General features: G+C 44.0%; 3 protein-coding genes across 9 annotated transcripts in view; 2 read left to right on the top strand and 1 right to left on the bottom strand.

The window, feature by feature from the left end:
- The window catches only part of C24H19orf44 (chromosome 24 C19orf44 homolog), a 40,032-nt gene extending 35,320 nt beyond the window's left edge, over positions 1-4,712 (bottom strand). The window contains exons 1-7 of the mRNA XM_075524426.1: positions 4,564-4,712; positions 3,679-4,320; positions 3,059-3,416; positions 2,391-2,467; positions 1,544-2,018; positions 611-706; positions 316-482 (exon numbers count right to left, since the gene is read on the bottom strand). Coding sequence (XP_075380541.1) covers positions 316-482; positions 611-706; positions 1,544-2,018; positions 2,391-2,467; positions 3,059-3,416; positions 3,679-4,320; positions 4,564-4,611 — 1,863 coding nt within the window. The 5' untranslated portion in view covers positions 4,612-4,712. The remainder of the gene's footprint in view (positions 1-315; positions 483-610; positions 707-1,543; positions 2,019-2,390; positions 2,468-3,058; positions 3,417-3,678; positions 4,321-4,563) is intronic.
- Positions 4,713-4,982: 270 nt separating this feature from the next.
- CALR3 (calreticulin 3) lies at positions 4,983-9,178 on the top strand. Of its 2 annotated transcripts, XM_075524565.1 has the most exons (9): positions 4,983-5,163; positions 5,309-5,410; positions 5,548-5,751; positions 6,456-6,550; positions 7,332-7,541; positions 7,660-7,773; positions 7,864-8,007; positions 8,663-8,755; positions 8,862-9,178. In XM_075524565.1, exons 1-9 carry the CDS (start codon positions 5,022-5,024, stop codon positions 9,027-9,029), a joined length of 1,272 nt encoding a protein of 423 aa, XP_075380680.1. In that variant the 5' UTR covers positions 4,983-5,021; the 3' UTR covers positions 9,030-9,178. The 2 variants fall into 2 exon arrangements, with proteins under 2 accessions (XP_075380680.1, XP_075380681.1); XM_075524566.1 differs by lacking the exon at positions 7,864-8,007.
- Positions 9,179-10,787: 1,609 nt separating this feature from the next.
- The window catches only part of EPS15L1 (epidermal growth factor receptor pathway substrate 15 like 1), a 46,844-nt gene continuing 43,038 nt past the window's right edge, over positions 10,788-14,593 (top strand). For 3 of the 6 annotated variants that reach the window (XM_075524559.1, XM_075524557.1, XM_075524560.1), the window contains exon 1: positions 10,789-10,946. In XM_075524559.1, the coding sequence (XP_075380674.1) occupies positions 10,917-10,946 (30 nt within the window). In that variant the 5' untranslated portion in view covers positions 10,789-10,916. Of the gene's footprint in view, positions 10,947-14,593 lie in introns of all 6 variants that reach the window. The other 3 variants (XM_075524564.1, XM_075524558.1, XM_075524561.1) reach the window with 3 other exon arrangements.

Raw genomic sequence — 14,593 nt, 5'->3', positions numbered from 1 at the left:
TTTGTTGGAGCGTTAGGAAGATCCTTGCTCATTTGTGGACAGCTAAATGCTACAGCAGGAAGCTGCTTCCTTCAAAGCTATGGCCTCCAGTAAGACTTTAGTCTTTTTTTACTGCATAAACTCCCAACTCGTTATTAATACGGCTGCAAGCATTATAGTATTCTTATTCTATGAAGTAATTTATTCAATGATACAAACTTTATCTGATTAATGACAAATACGCAAAGAAAATCTGTTGGCTGCAAGTACTAGAAGAATTTGGAAACGAATATACAGTTGCTCTGTCTAGGCTGCTGTCTGGTCTGTCATACGTACCTCCTTAGCCTCTTCCAGGGTGTGGTAGTGGAACTTCTCATTCTCTAAGGACTCCACAAGGGAGAAGTGAAGGTGGTGAATGTTCTCTACAAACTGCTGAGTCAACATCAAGTGCTGTTTCAACATGGTGTTTAGAACAAGAGCTGATGGGCTGTATGCTGTCAGGGCTGCAAGAAAGGGAGGGTATATACTTTAGTGGTACATTGCAGTCAGAGTAAGGGCTGAACGATCCACGCAAGCGTTAGACGCGTAAAATACAGTAAAACAGAATAGTAAGGAACATGTTTTTCTGTACCTTCTACTGCATCCATGCTGACAACGTGACTGGCAATAGGTACTGGATCAATGTAGCTGTTCCCTACAGCTGGGTCAAGTACTGCAGAGGCATTTGCTGTGTACAGGATAAAATTAGAGTTACTGGGTTTGGAGGGTGGAAAGGTTTAGCGCTAGGACTTGGTTCATCTTCAGCAGTCTCTTGGGACATCAGTTGCCGTAGAACCGCTGTAGAGCCTAACAGGGAGTTCTGTCAACCAAAAAAAATGCTAAAATAGTTCGATGACCTCCACAGTTTCTTTACTCTTACGTTCATGACGCACGCCATGGCGGAAGGCATCTTTTCTAACCCCAGACAGAGTAAAAATAAAGGCTTTTGTATTTGAGGGAAGCTACTATTTCTAAGCACATGCGAGTTTCTCTTTTCTCCTCCTTGAGCGTGGCAAGAAGCAGCTCTTACCACTCCTTCCTTGAAGTAAAGAGAGGTAGGAAAGGAGCTACCCCTCAGAAACAGTTAAAGGTCACGGCTGTCTTTTGTACGTGGGGCCACAGCACTTTCCCAAGAAATAAATACAATGCAAAAAAGAACTCCGATGGGTGATCACTTTAGTAACAATCCAATAGTATTGTTTACAATAGTGAAGATACAATAAAAATGTTGAATTCCATGTGAGAATATTACTCAGGCTATTACAAGCTCTGTCGCTAACACTAGTTCCTCTCAGGGGTTATTTTTTTTAGCAAAAACCAGTTCCAAGTTCTTACTCTGTTGTCCGATCCCAATCTTTTCTACAGATAGCAGATCAGAGTGTTGGGCTTTAGAAAGTTTTTAATTTAATGTCAGCTAGGGGAAGCTGGTACTGAAACTAAGAACTCTATCAAGGCCAACTAGGCTAGCATACGAAATATAAAAATGTAAAAATTGCCTGAATAGGGCAGTATCTTGTGAACTTACTCTTTGACCAGCAATAGGTGAATGGAGGATCCACTGTCTGAACCGCAGTTTCTTTGACAGTTACCCTGTGTACCTGGTCATGCCGCTCTCTGGTAAATAAAGGTGATGATGATGCTGAAGATGGGTGTTTTCCAGAATACGTGCAGTTCTCAGAATGTTTCTCTGACATTTTCGACACAGATTCCCTGTCTGTTGCAGACAGAGACCTTTCAAAGTCGTCAGAATATTCTGAATTAACAGTTCTCTCATCACGATGAAGATAATCTTGTTTGTGTCTAGGGAAATCTGCAGAAACGCTATTTAAATGCTCAGAGATTTCAGCTTCAGTCAGAGTTTTTTCAATATCCTCTTCAGAAACGTCATTCACACCAGTTACTGCACTTGTCATTTTAAGGGAAGCTTGGTCATTTTCCACGAGGAACGTATCTTTTTTTGGATTTCTGTTTGATTCTTGAGGAATTTGAGTGTCTATCCTCTGTAAAACAAAATGGCTGTATGTTAGGAGAATCAACAAAACACAGCCTAGGGTATGCCTCCATTATTCTTCATCTGTTCTGCTGGATATCACTGAGAGTTAGCTACTACTTTATTAGGAAATAAAAACTTGGCGCTTCTGTGTCGCCTTGCAAACCATGCAGTGCTGTTACGTTTAGTAAGGAAATACAGACACTAAAAAAAGATTTCGGTCAGGTTTCAGCAGACCGTAAAATCCTGACCCTTACAGCTAGTGAGACATGCCCACCTCAGATCACCTGTGAGCAGAATGGAAGTATTTCTTTTAGAATATCCATCCTCTACCAAACAAAGGCAGAATAGAAATACGTGCTAGTAGGGAATTTCTACTTACTTTTGGCTTTAGTTCTGCTGCCTCGCTGGTGATATCTGGTGCCAAATCATCAAGGCTCAGAATGTTCAGTCTGAAGTCTGTAACCAAATGACAAATTGTCATGAGAATTTGCATGAAAATTACAGTACGTGCTCCCTAAAGCAAGAAAAGTGGGGAAAAATAAGTCAGTACTACATTCCTAGTTCAAAGTGTAATACTAAAGAGTAATAGCAGTCAATCACTCTAAACCTTTCACTTAGCAGCAGCTCCTTCTAAAGTTTCCTCCTTTGCCTGTGGGTGGATCTGCTAACCCACGTTGGAGAGATTCTCAATACCCCTCATTTGCACTTGTTCTCGCTCAGACCCGTTAGTATCTCACCCATTAGTATCCCACTGATACATGAAAACTATTCTAAATGTTGTAATTGTTGTGACGTCATAACTAAGTGTCACCCAGGGAAGCAGCATTAAACTGAACCCATTAAATCAAAAGCCAAGAAAAATACAAATACATTACACTAGAAAAAAAGAAACAGATTGACATAATTCCTTTGATAAAGCCTTATGTAAAATTACCCTACTGAATCCTTTCAAAGTGAGTATTCACCCATGTTTATTAGTAAATTTATCAGTAGATTATTAGTACAATTCATGCCAAATCTACTGAGACAGTATTTTAGACCACTTACCATTTGAACTGCTGCTGGTTGAATCTTCTGCATCAGCTGCTTTTGAAAACAACTCATCTAACGATTTTATTTCACTTCTGTCACTTCCAAGTGATATTTGGCTTTGCTTGGTGTTGCCTGTTCGAGGCAGAGTAATCTTTACAGTATTGTCTTTCATGGAAGAAGCCAGCGATTGAGATCTCACATTGTGTCGTACTGACAGGTTTCTGCTGGCTGGTGAAGGTGGTGGTGAATTAACTCTACCAAAAACATTCTTCTCTGAGTCTTTGCTGTGACAAGAAGATGTTTTAGATACCTCTGTCAGTGAAATTTCCTTATGAGATGGAGGAGGCATTCCTGACAAAACTGGAGTCTCTCTCTTTTGAAGAACATGAAAAAGAGATGTATGTGTTACTTCATTTATTATGTGTAGATCACTAAAAAGGAAAACAAATTATAATGGGTAAAACCCAGAAATTTTAAAATGTGAATTGAAGTTAAATCATATCACGAGCAAGCCACAAATGCAAAATTAAAGTTTCGTTTCTGGTGTTATCTAAATAAAAAGTGACCTACCAATTAAAACACAATTTTGTAAAAGTGTAAATAGAAATACATAATCCACTGAAGTCTGTATTTACCTTTCCACCCCATTTAGAATCACTTACAACAACCCTCTGATTCTCATTTCCACTGGAAAACTTGGAAGAGCTCTCCATCAATTCTCTCATTTCCTCTTCATCACTATCCAGACCCAGCTGTTGTTTAACCGTAGCATTCTTTTTAGGGCTTTGGATCCTTTCCTCTTCCTTAGAACAGGCGTTACCAAGGGTTATATTTCCACTGGCAGTAGCATAACTCTTCAGATATTTCTTGCCCCTTGCACTGTGCTCATGACTGGAAGCAGACGAAAAGGACTCTTCATCCAAAAGCTTCTGGCCCAAGTCAGTGTTTTGCAATTCCATCTGCTTTTTTCGATTCATGATTTTGCTTTCTAGTTGTGCCACCTTCCTCAGAGCCGAGCTCGACCGTGCGTGGGAAGTGCTACCCAGAGGGTTCTTTGCTACCTGTCTGCTCGCTGTCTGCACCGCGCTTCCCGACGTCTGGCACCATTGGCTTCCATGTACGTTTTCGTTGCGCACCTTTAGGAATCTGCTCTGGCAGAACGGAGCTCTTCCAGTTTTCTCCAACTCCGTGTCCACCACAGAGAGGCCGCTACAGGGGCGAGGAAGGACGCTGTGCCCGGCTGCGATGGTTCTCCTGCGGGGAGCGCCGCCGGGTCCCTGCCAACAAGAGGATGCAGAGCGCCCTCAGAGGCGGAGGCAGGCGGCCCGGTTCAGCTCCCAGCTCCCCGGACTGGGCAGACACTCCCGCTCCCCACGGCCCTGCCCTCGTCACAGCCTGTGCCGGGCCGCCTCCTCCCACTCCCCGGTGTGGGCCCTCCCCACACGCGGCTGCCCAGGTACGGACCGAGCGCGGCCAGCGCTGAGGCAGGGCGGCGGCCGGGACGGGAGCTGGCGCCTCACCTGCCCGCCGCCCGCGGGCGCCCTCTGCGCCCGAGCGATCGCAGCCATCCGGGACGGAGCGCCCTGAGGTGGTGGCAGCGGCGACGGCGGCTCCTCCAGGCCAGGGCCAGAGCGGTCGGCGCCGGGCCGTATCCCGGAGACCGCGACTCCCTAACATCCCGCCCCGTCATTGGCTCCGCACAGAGCCCCCTCGCACGCCGGCGATGCTTGGGCGTAACCAGCCAATCCCAAGAAGGCATACTACCGCCGGCCCCTGAGAGCGCCGACTACAAGCCCCAGCATGCATTTCGCCGCGCGGGCACGTGGCAGCATGCTCCGCCCTCGGGGGCGCTAAGCCAATCTGATTCCGTTTCATAATAAGTTAGGCAAGCGCAGCCAATCGGAGCCCGTCGTGGGAAGGGCGGGGCCCCGAAGGCGCGAGGGCGCGAGTCCGTTGCCGTGTGAGGGCGGTGGCGGCCATGGCCATGGCTGCGGCTGGGCCCACAGGGCGCGGTGGCAGAGCCCCGGCCGTCGTCGCGCTGAGGCTGGCCCTGCTGCTCGGGGCCGCGCGGGGCTGTGCCCGGGCCGCGGTGTATTTCCAGGAGCAGTTTCTGGACGGAGGTTGGGCGAGGGCGGGGGGGTAGAGGAGGCTGTGGGGCGGCTGCCGGTAACGGCTGTGAGTGTGTGAGCTGGTGGGGAGGGAGCCCCGCTCGCTGTACCCCCTTAACGACCCCACTCTTGTGTTGGTGCTGGCCTGGCGGGACAGCCAACTGGCAGAAGAGGTGGGTGAATTCTGAGCGCAAGCCAGACCTTGGGAAGTTTAAACTCACTGCTGGGAAGTTTTATGGAGATCCAGTGCGAGATAAAGGTATGTAGGGTTAATTAAAAACACGCTATGGGAACCATCTCAAGAGTTGGGGATTTGCCGTGCATGGCAATAAAGGTATTTTTTCCTTGCAAATGGAGAAAAATGTAAGTTTGAATATTCTCCTAATATCTTTACAGGTCTACAAACTAGTGAAAATTCTAAATTCTATGCTATCTCCTCACGATTCAAACCATTTAGTAACAAAGGGAAGACTCTGGTCATTCAGTATACCGTGAAACATGAGCAGAAGATAGATTGTGGGGGGGGATATGTTAAGATTTTTTCCTCAAACTTGGATCAGAAAAACCTAAGTGGAGATTCACCTTATTACATCATGTTTGGTGAGTCTGTAGTTATGTCTTCATTACTAAAATACTGTCACAGCTGTTGTGCAATTCTTCAAAGATGGTTGTGGAATGGTGGAAAAATCGTAAAGGAAGGCTGTCTTAAAAAACTGAGGATGTTGTGACTGTAAGGAGTTAGCTCTTCCATGCTTGAGAGATCTCTAAATATGTATTAACAAAATACAGATTTATGCAAACATTCTGAGCTGATTTGAAGGACATAGCTGAAAATGATTAGAGTGAGCTTAGAATAAAAGTAGTTGTTCAGCAGGGTTTATTTTTTTAAGACCTTTAACTGAAACAACATACTGTAGGCCATTATCTGCTCTTATCTACTTGTATGTAGTTTCCAGTGACTTAGTGAAACTTGTACATTTGTATGTCAAAGTGAAATCTGTCATTATGTGTCTAATGTAATTATATAGTTACTCAGCTTGTGCCACAGCTAATTTTTATTTTGCCTGGATTTTTGTTTTCTATGTTAGTTTTCTGGGTTTAGTTCGGTAGCAGACTACACAAAATCTAATTCTAAGGTAGATCTAGAGATTTTGAGTAGAAGCCATGTCATCCTTTAAAAATGGAATAGAATACATCAAAATACGTGGAATGGGAGAGATCTAGCAGTATTAGAAGGAAAAGGTAAACAATCTGTATTCTTCTGGAAAGACGTTAAGGATACAAAGCATCTAATCTCTTTGCAGGACCAGATATTTGTGGATCTGAGACAAAGAAAGTCCATGTTATTTTAAATTACAAGAATAAACCCCATCCAATCAAGAAACCAATCAGATGCAAGGTAAATACACATTTCGAAGATACATACACTTTAAAATAAACAAGTTACAGGGATGTTAGGAAGAAAAAAAACAAACAAAACAAAACCCCAAACAACTCTTCCAAATGTGTAACACCTTTGAGAAGTTCTACTCTTCATCATATCTTAAAAGTCATGTTAATTTGGGGACTTCAGATATTTCTTAGTTCATGATATGTTTGCAATTTAACGATTACACTCCTAATCCCTGATACTGCTACACGATGAAACAAGGTTGCAAGGGCGCTGTATGTTATTAAGAAATGTATGTCATTGTGTTTCTTAATTGTAACTTTAATTCCACGTTTCCTAGCGAGAGAGCACTTTCTTGTGATAAAAATGTAAGATCCTGGCTATATTTTCAATATTTTTGCTTTTAACCTATGTAGTAAGCCTTTTTATGTGCCTTTGCTGTAGCTATTTGGGATATAAATAACTTGTATTTGATATTAACAAAAATAATTACTTTATCTGATAATATTTTCAATCTTGTGACACTTCCTCTTGCCAATCAGATATAGACTGTGTTTTCTTGCAACCATTCAGTTTTGTTCAGAGACTCAGATGGGAGGACTGGAAAATACATGTGAAAAATGTCATAAATTTTATTTTCCCCCTCTAGGAGACTTTGGGAATTATTTTTTCTTACTACTGCTTATGAAAAATCCATTAGAAATTAGCATTATAATTCTGGTGTGATGCAGTTCCTAAGAGCTATATTTAAGGTTCTTACAAAATTTTACTTGCTTTCTTTAAAACCCAGGTTGACGGATATACACATCTATATACATTGATTATAAGGCCAGATCAGACTTACAAAGTAAAAATTGATAACGAAATGGTTGCATCCGGCAACTTAGAAGATGATTTAGATTTTTTGCCACCAAGGAAAATTAAAGATCCAACAGTGAGGAAACCCCCTGACTGGGATGATCGAATCCAAATTGATGATCCAAATGACATCATGCCTGAGGTAACTGGCTCTCCTTATTCTGCATTATTGAGGATTTTCTTTCTTGCTGAATACACATTTGATAGAGGTGAACTCTGCACTAGTTTTGCTTTCTTAATCTTCCTGTCTCTTTTTCAAGGATTGGGATGAACCGGAATACATCATGGACACTAGCGCTGAGAAACCTGAAGACTGGGATGATGCTGTGCATGGAGGATGGCATTACCCTATGGTCAAGAATCCTCTATACAGAGTATAAATAATCTCTTAATCCTAGTTATGGATAACACTTGAAGCAACTTTTCTTTGCCTGACTGTATTCAGGGCATGTGGTTTATCCTAGGGGGAATGGAAACCAAGGCAGATTGATAACCCAAATTATAGAGGAGTTTGGCCTCATCCACAGATTGACAACCCAAATTACTCACCAGACTTCAGTATCTACAGCTATGAAAATATTAGCATCATTGGACTAGATATCTGGCAGGTGAGATGCCTTTACTGGAAATAAAGAACTTTTCTCTCGCTGAGTAAACAGCAACCTGTTTACCCTTTGCATATAAACGTTATCTATTGCTTTGGGATCTTAGGGACCTATGTCTTTAATTTGCTTTTATTTAAATATATGTACCACATTGAAAAATCTGTAAGACGCACTGATCTTCTGTTGTAGTTATTGTTTGGATCAAAATCATCCACAGGTAAGTGAGGGGCTTAATCTAATTTGTGTAAGTATTGTAAAGTGTGACTGATTCCATCTGACTTGAGGTGCGTAACTGAGGCTTCAAGCAGCTCAGTTACTCCTGGCTTACCCAAAGATTAAGGAGGAGAAAACTGCCCTCGGGGGTGCCTCTGAGATCTTCCTCTGTCTTGGGTCTCTTGACCAGCCAGTGGTGAGACTTAAAACTTCTTAAAGAGCAGTGAAATGCCTAAAGTGGAAACAAGTCCTTTAGATTCTTGAAAACAGTAGTCCAAAAAGAGACAATGCTTCATCAAATTCTGCAAAAATCTATGGGGTTCTTAACACGATTACTCTATATTGAATATATGATAGAAACATATTGTTAAAAAAAAAAAAAAGAGATTAAAACTCTTAAGAACACAAAGAGGCATCCTCGGTTTTTTGCTCTATTCCTTCAAAGGTGAGAGCTGGCACAATTTTTGACAACTTCTTGATAACAGATGATGAGGTTTATGCAGAAGACTTTGGAGATGAAACATGGGGAGAAACAAAGGTAACATGAAATTCTTCTGTCTGTTCTTTCTCACCACATTTTAAAAATCCCCTGTCTAATCTGATCGAGAACCTATTGGTGCATAAAAATGAAATCTTAATATTAGGGTCCTGAAAAGGAAATGAACATAAAGCAGACTGAGGAAGAGCAGGAGAGAGAAAGGGCTACAGAAGAAAAATACTTTGAGCAACGGTTTAAGAAAAAGCTAGAGAGAAAAAAAGCATCTGGAAAGGATAGAGCAGTGAGGAACACTGTCAAGAAGGAAGAGCTTTAATTGTTATTTGAAAGAAGTTCACTTTGGTGATTGGTGGTTTTGGTTTTTTTTTTTTCACTTATCACTTAGGGATTTTTTCACTTAAGGATTTTGATATTTTGTTAACAGCTTGTTGAACTCTGCACCAATGGAGTTGTATTAAAACAGGATTTTTTAAAAAAATTCAACATTATATTTGCGACCAGTTTCCGTTATATTTAATAAAAATACCATAACATAGTTAAATTCTCTGTAGAAAAGCTTACATTTTTTATTAACTGTATCTTAACACTGCTAAAATGTATTAAAAACACGTGTAATAAAGCACTAGGGTTTGGAACTGTTTTACACTTTCACGGTTTAATATTAAATGTAAAATTTGTGCTCATTTTTGTTGAGGAAATATCATAATAAGCTTTTTATGATATTTCATTAAAGGGTTCGGCATGTCAAATGTGTGAAGCATGTTTCACAACATACTTCAAACTAAGGAGAAGATAAGCTTTGCTAAGCTGCTGTGGTAATTGTGCACCTGTCAGAGTTTCGGGGATTACTGCAGCTGTACGGCTGCCACGAACGCACCGTGGCTGCGCTTGGCTGTTCCGCCGTGCCTGATCTGCTGATGGAACATTCTAGCTCGCTCTCTGTGTGGGACCTGAGTGACAGTAGTCTGTCCCTTCACAAGTTTAAATATTCAGACAATTTTTTCCCCTTCAAAAATCTGAAATGCGTACATGCAGTGCCTGAAAGCTGTTTAAAAAAAAATTATTTTTTTTCCCCCTAATGTAAGGGGGGGGAGGAATTTGAAACGGTGAACAATGTGCCTATTTTTGTCTGACCTGTCTTGTAACTTGTTCGGTCACTTCCTTCATCCCTTCTCAGGTCCTTCTGCTCTTCTGCATTTCCTCCCCGTCCCCCCAAGAACTAATGCTATAAATTTAGCAAAAACTGAAGCCAGAGCCAATGGTTTTGCATTTACCTCTAGGCTATCCGAGCGCTGGCTGAGCAGAGTTTTGTGTGGTAAGGCGATAGGGACTGGGAGGGTCTGTGGAAGCCCGGACTTCAGTGAGTCGCGGCTTCTAGCCTGGGGAGCGACTGAAGTCAAATTCTTTCACTTCTGCTTGTCCAAGTGCTGTTCCCTCCCTGTAAAACACTTCCAATGGTGTTGTGGGGTGAAGAACTTTGAAAGGTATTGACATACACTGTTGCCCTTTACCTTTTTTCCTAAGCACATTCCTGTCGATTTAGCTTTTACATGGCCACAATGATCTAGCCTCGTTCAGGCTGCTGTTCAATATTTATATGTTGCAGTCAGGGATTTGTTAACTTTGTTGTATTTGATGTTGAATATTTGATCATAGACCAGAGGAAGCTTAATTCAGTGAGGTTTAGTGCAATGAAGTAAAATCACTAGGTTTGTCCAGGAGAAAGTTGGAGGCAGGTCATCCAGCTAAAAGGTCGATCAGTGCCTTGACTCAGTTACCTGGAAGAATATTCCACAAGGCAGCTGCAGTCTTCCCTAGACCTACTTTGTCCATAACGTAGGTAGGTCACTGCTAGCTTCGCTTCAGGCAGCTGGAGGAGAGCCATGACTGCGAGCAGAGAGACTGCGGGAAGCAGGGGCTGAGCTGCGGCAGGACGGGACAGCGGGAGCAGCCCCACCTCGTCGGGGTGGGGAACGGCTGCCGGGGCAGATAAGCCGCGGCCGCCTTCTTCCCGGCTCAAACGCGTCTCCTGAGCTGCCCTGACGAACTCCCGGGCGGCGGCGGCCCAGCAGGCCCCGGCCCCCGCCCGCCCAGGCCAGGCCCAGCGGGGCCGCGCGGTGCCAGGCGCGGCCGGGCGGCCTCCCGCCGCCGCTCGCCCCGCCTTCCCCCCGCCCCGGCCGCTGCCCGAATCAGTGGGAGGAAGATGGCGGCGCTCATCCCCCTCGGCCAGCAGGTAACCGGCCCGGCCCGGCCCGCCGGCGGCCGGACCCTGCCAGGGGGAGCAGCTGGGGGCGGCTGAGGGGAGACGTGGCCCTCTGGCCCCGGCGGTTGCGCGCCGATCGGGGAAGGGGGAACGGGCCCTCCCCGGTGCGGGTCCCCCTCCCGCAGGCGGGTGCATCCGGGGCCGGGTCGGCGCTGGGGCATAGGCCCTGCCTCTCCCCGCGCCCGGGGGACGGCTCGGCCCGCCGGGGGGGAGGGCCGGTGCGCGGCGGGGAGCAGGCCCTGGGCGGGGGCGAGGGGGGCGAGCAGCCCCCGGCTGTCCCCCGCCGTCGGGCCGGGGCTGAGCCTCCCGGGGGCAGGCGCCGGCCGCTGCTGTGGGGGCACAAAAGGCGGTGGCGCCCACCCCTCATGGAGGCCCCGGAGCTGTCCCCCGGGGAAGGGGCAGGGCAGCACCGAGGCTCTCTGAATGCTTTCCCTCCCCGAGCTGCAGCTCCGGGCTTTGAGCTACGGGGATTAATGTGGTGCGGTGGTCCGAGGTCCAGGGCTGGGCTGCCGGAGGGATGGGGCTCGCTCTCTGCTCGGGACTCTGACTTCGGTCACGTCACCCTGTTTTCCTATTTGTAACGCGGGGTTAATGCCGCCTTTAGGGTGTCATGACTGTGCTTAATAGTTGGGAGGTGCATGAGTAGCGTAGCCATAGGCGCGGGTACACCAGTAAAGGACTCAGTACGTAGGAATGAAAAGGAGGTTTTCGCCCATCAGCAGGAGAATGAGGCTTCTACAGGGGAGCGGAAGACCCTGAACCTTGGAGCTTGTCTGACACAAGGAGGGTAGCGTGCCTCTGGGAGAGGCTGTGTTTCGAGCTCTGGTTTAATGTTTGGGATCCTTGGGGAGGTATTTGTTGTTATTGTTGTTGCAAGTTTTTTGATTAATTCCTCACCCAAATAATTTAAACCTGAACAGTGTGATCACTATTTATTCTGTCCCATACTCCTGTGAAGATAGTCAGTTTACTTATTTCCTTTAAAACAAAAGAAAAGCAACACCACCCCACCACCCCCCAATGCCTTGAAATTAAAACTGTTTTCTACACTGTGGCTAGGCCACAGCAATTCAGGCTAGTCAGGAATTCAGAGCAACGGCTATTGATAGTTCAAATTATTTAAATATATCCATTTCCTTTTAATAACGGACTTTTATTTGTCATAACTCTGAAAATTCATCTTTCAGTGGAGTTATGTGATGCTTGGGTAACGTGATTTGCTGGGCGCCTTATTAAGAGAGCACACTGCTTTTTAGCTTCTGAATAGCAGTAGGAGTCCTGATGAACATCTGTTCAATTAAAGGAACATGTTCAGAAACATCTGAAAACATCCATGCACACACAAACTGTTACCAAAAGTTTTCAAGTGAAGTAACGTGGTGCAAAATATATATGTCAAATAAACTCTGGACTTGAAAGAGGTTGTTGTTGTGGAACTTCTATGTTGGTAAAAATGTATCAAATATTTATTATACTAGAAATCCTGCTTCTGTGTTGTTTAAATTCTAATTTATATTTGCGAGACTGGCATCAATGGTATTTTCTTTTGTCTAACATAATATATTATCTTGAGGAGAAAAAAGGGCCACGTTCTGTGAACATATCAGTTATTTTGACATATTATTTTCCAACTAATTCATTGGAAGCATTCTAGTTTTAAAACTTTTTTTTCTATATTGAACTGTCAAGAGTAATCTAGCTATAATCGGGGCAGTAAACAGAATTTCCCTGGTCATTAATAAACTTACTCTTTTAGTAGCCTCAATTTCATGATTACTACAGAGATAGGTGCTATTTATAATAAATGCTAGAAATTGTATTAAAAGGAATAGGAGAGGTTACATGTGCTGTAATGTTGATATAAAATATTGATATCAACATATTAGGAGCTATAAACAATATGGGTAATTCAAGCATGTGAAAGTGTTTAGTCATATTTGTTCTCATAAATGAATTTTATTATGGTTCTGTTGTTCTATGAAGTTATGTTTTTATGATGTTGTTATGAAAGAGAATTTAGATGTCTAACTTACAGTATGCAAACTATTTAACAGGTTTCCGCTGTCTTTGTTTCAACTGGCTATGCATAAAAACAGTTGAAGAGCGAGCATGTAAAATCAGTTCTTGGAGTTAAACAACAACTGAAACTGTATTTGATTTATCTTTGATAACTTTATTTTCTTGAATATTTGATCACCTTATCAGTGGTCTTTCCACTGTGCCAGGCATGTTCAACCTACAGCCCCTCTGGAGGTTATGGAGAGTTATGTTAGAGATATTGGGACAGCGCAGATCATTTTGTAGCTCAGTCTTCTGAGCCAACTCGGGATACTCGGCAAGTAGAGTAAGGGCAAAGGTAATCTTTCTGGGGCAGCAGCAAACTTCTTTTGGCTCTCATCTTTGTGGGACACCTTGTTTTTTCCCCTTTCACAGTACCTATTTTCATCCATCATATGATGTGACAAGAGTGTCTGAAAGAAAATTGTGAAACAAGAGGACACCAAAGGAAATAACTCACCTGATCCAGAGTTCTTTGGGGCCCTGAGATGACCTCAGGAAAGAGGGCTGCTAGGAGCTGGCTTTATTAATTGTTCTGGTGGCAGCAGCTTACTCCTGCCTTTTTCCCAGACCTGTGTGAAGGGACATGGAGACGTATCCATATGCATGTACTGCGTACCACAAATGCAATGTACCAGCTCTGCTGTGAGAGAGCAAGTTCAAGACTTGAACTTCAAATTCGTACAGGAAATCAACTTAGAGATCAAACAACAAGGCACCAGGGTTCTGAGGTGGCTGTTTGGGAGATGGTGTAAAGTGTTGGTCATAGGTGGAGTTTTGGGGAATATGGAGTAGGCGTAGAAACCAGAGGCTTGTTAAATTGGGAGTCAAACTGAACTGCTGTATAACAGGCTATATCCTTTGACCACTCATCAGCTTGCAAACTCTTCAAAATGTTTTTCTCTGATTGCCAGCATTGACACTGTCTTGTGTAGGTTCTTCATCAGCAGATGTCATCAAATTACAGAATTATCTTCAATGATAGTGATGTAGTCACATGTGGTGACGGGTAGATAGGCAGCTATGCTATTTTTATCACTTGAACCCATTTTGTCTGGTCTGCTTCATCACAGAGATGCAGCCATTTAGGTAAATCGGTCAGAGTGGCTTAATCTTTGTAAAATTCTGCAAGTAGAGAGTCGAGTGATGAAGTGCTTTCCAGCAGCACTTGGATGAATATATTGCTGTAGAAGAAACTTCACAGCATTTAAGCACATCACCCTGGATTCCTGCCACCTCTGTCAGGTAAGTCAGCTGTTGTCATGGCTGACAATATCGAATGAGGATGACAAGAATGTCTGGTGATGGGATGAGATCATTCAGTACTGCTGCTGGAGCGGTTTGCTCTGTATCTTGGTATGAATCCAGCCTCCGCGTGCTCCAGGATACTCACCAAATTAGTTAGAGGAGCTTGTAGTTGGTCTTTGGCTAGCTTCTCTGAGCCTTCTGATAAACAAGAGGTATATAGTTGGGTGATAGTTGGCTAAAACATACTAGGTTTTATTCAGAGTTGGACAATTTCCTACTTCCACCTTTTTTCTGAACGATGTGTTTCCTAC

This window comes from Mycteria americana, chromosome 24, assembly GCF_035582795.1.
Source record: "Mycteria americana isolate JAX WOST 10 ecotype Jacksonville Zoo and Gardens chromosome 24, USCA_MyAme_1.0, whole genome shotgun sequence".
NCBI lineage: Eukaryota > Metazoa > Chordata > Aves > Ciconiiformes > Ciconiidae > Mycteria > Mycteria americana.
The sequence above is the reverse complement of the archived record's forward strand: the minus strand, read 5'-3'. Positions and strand labels throughout refer to the sequence as shown.

Bases quoted from the DNA above. Each gene is read 5' to 3' on its own strand.
- CALR3 (XM_075524565.1), top strand. From the start codon at position 5,022: ATGGCCATGGCTGCGGCTGGGCCCACAGGGCGCGGTGGCAGAGCCCCG. The intron at 5,164-5,308 runs GTTGGGCGAGGG...CTGGCGGGACAG, and splicing joins GGAGCAGTTTCTGGACGGAG to CCAACTGGCAGAAGAGGTGG. The intron at 6,551-7,331 runs GTAAATACACAT...TTTAAAACCCAG, and splicing joins AGAAACCAATCAGATGCAAG to GTTGACGGATATACACATCT.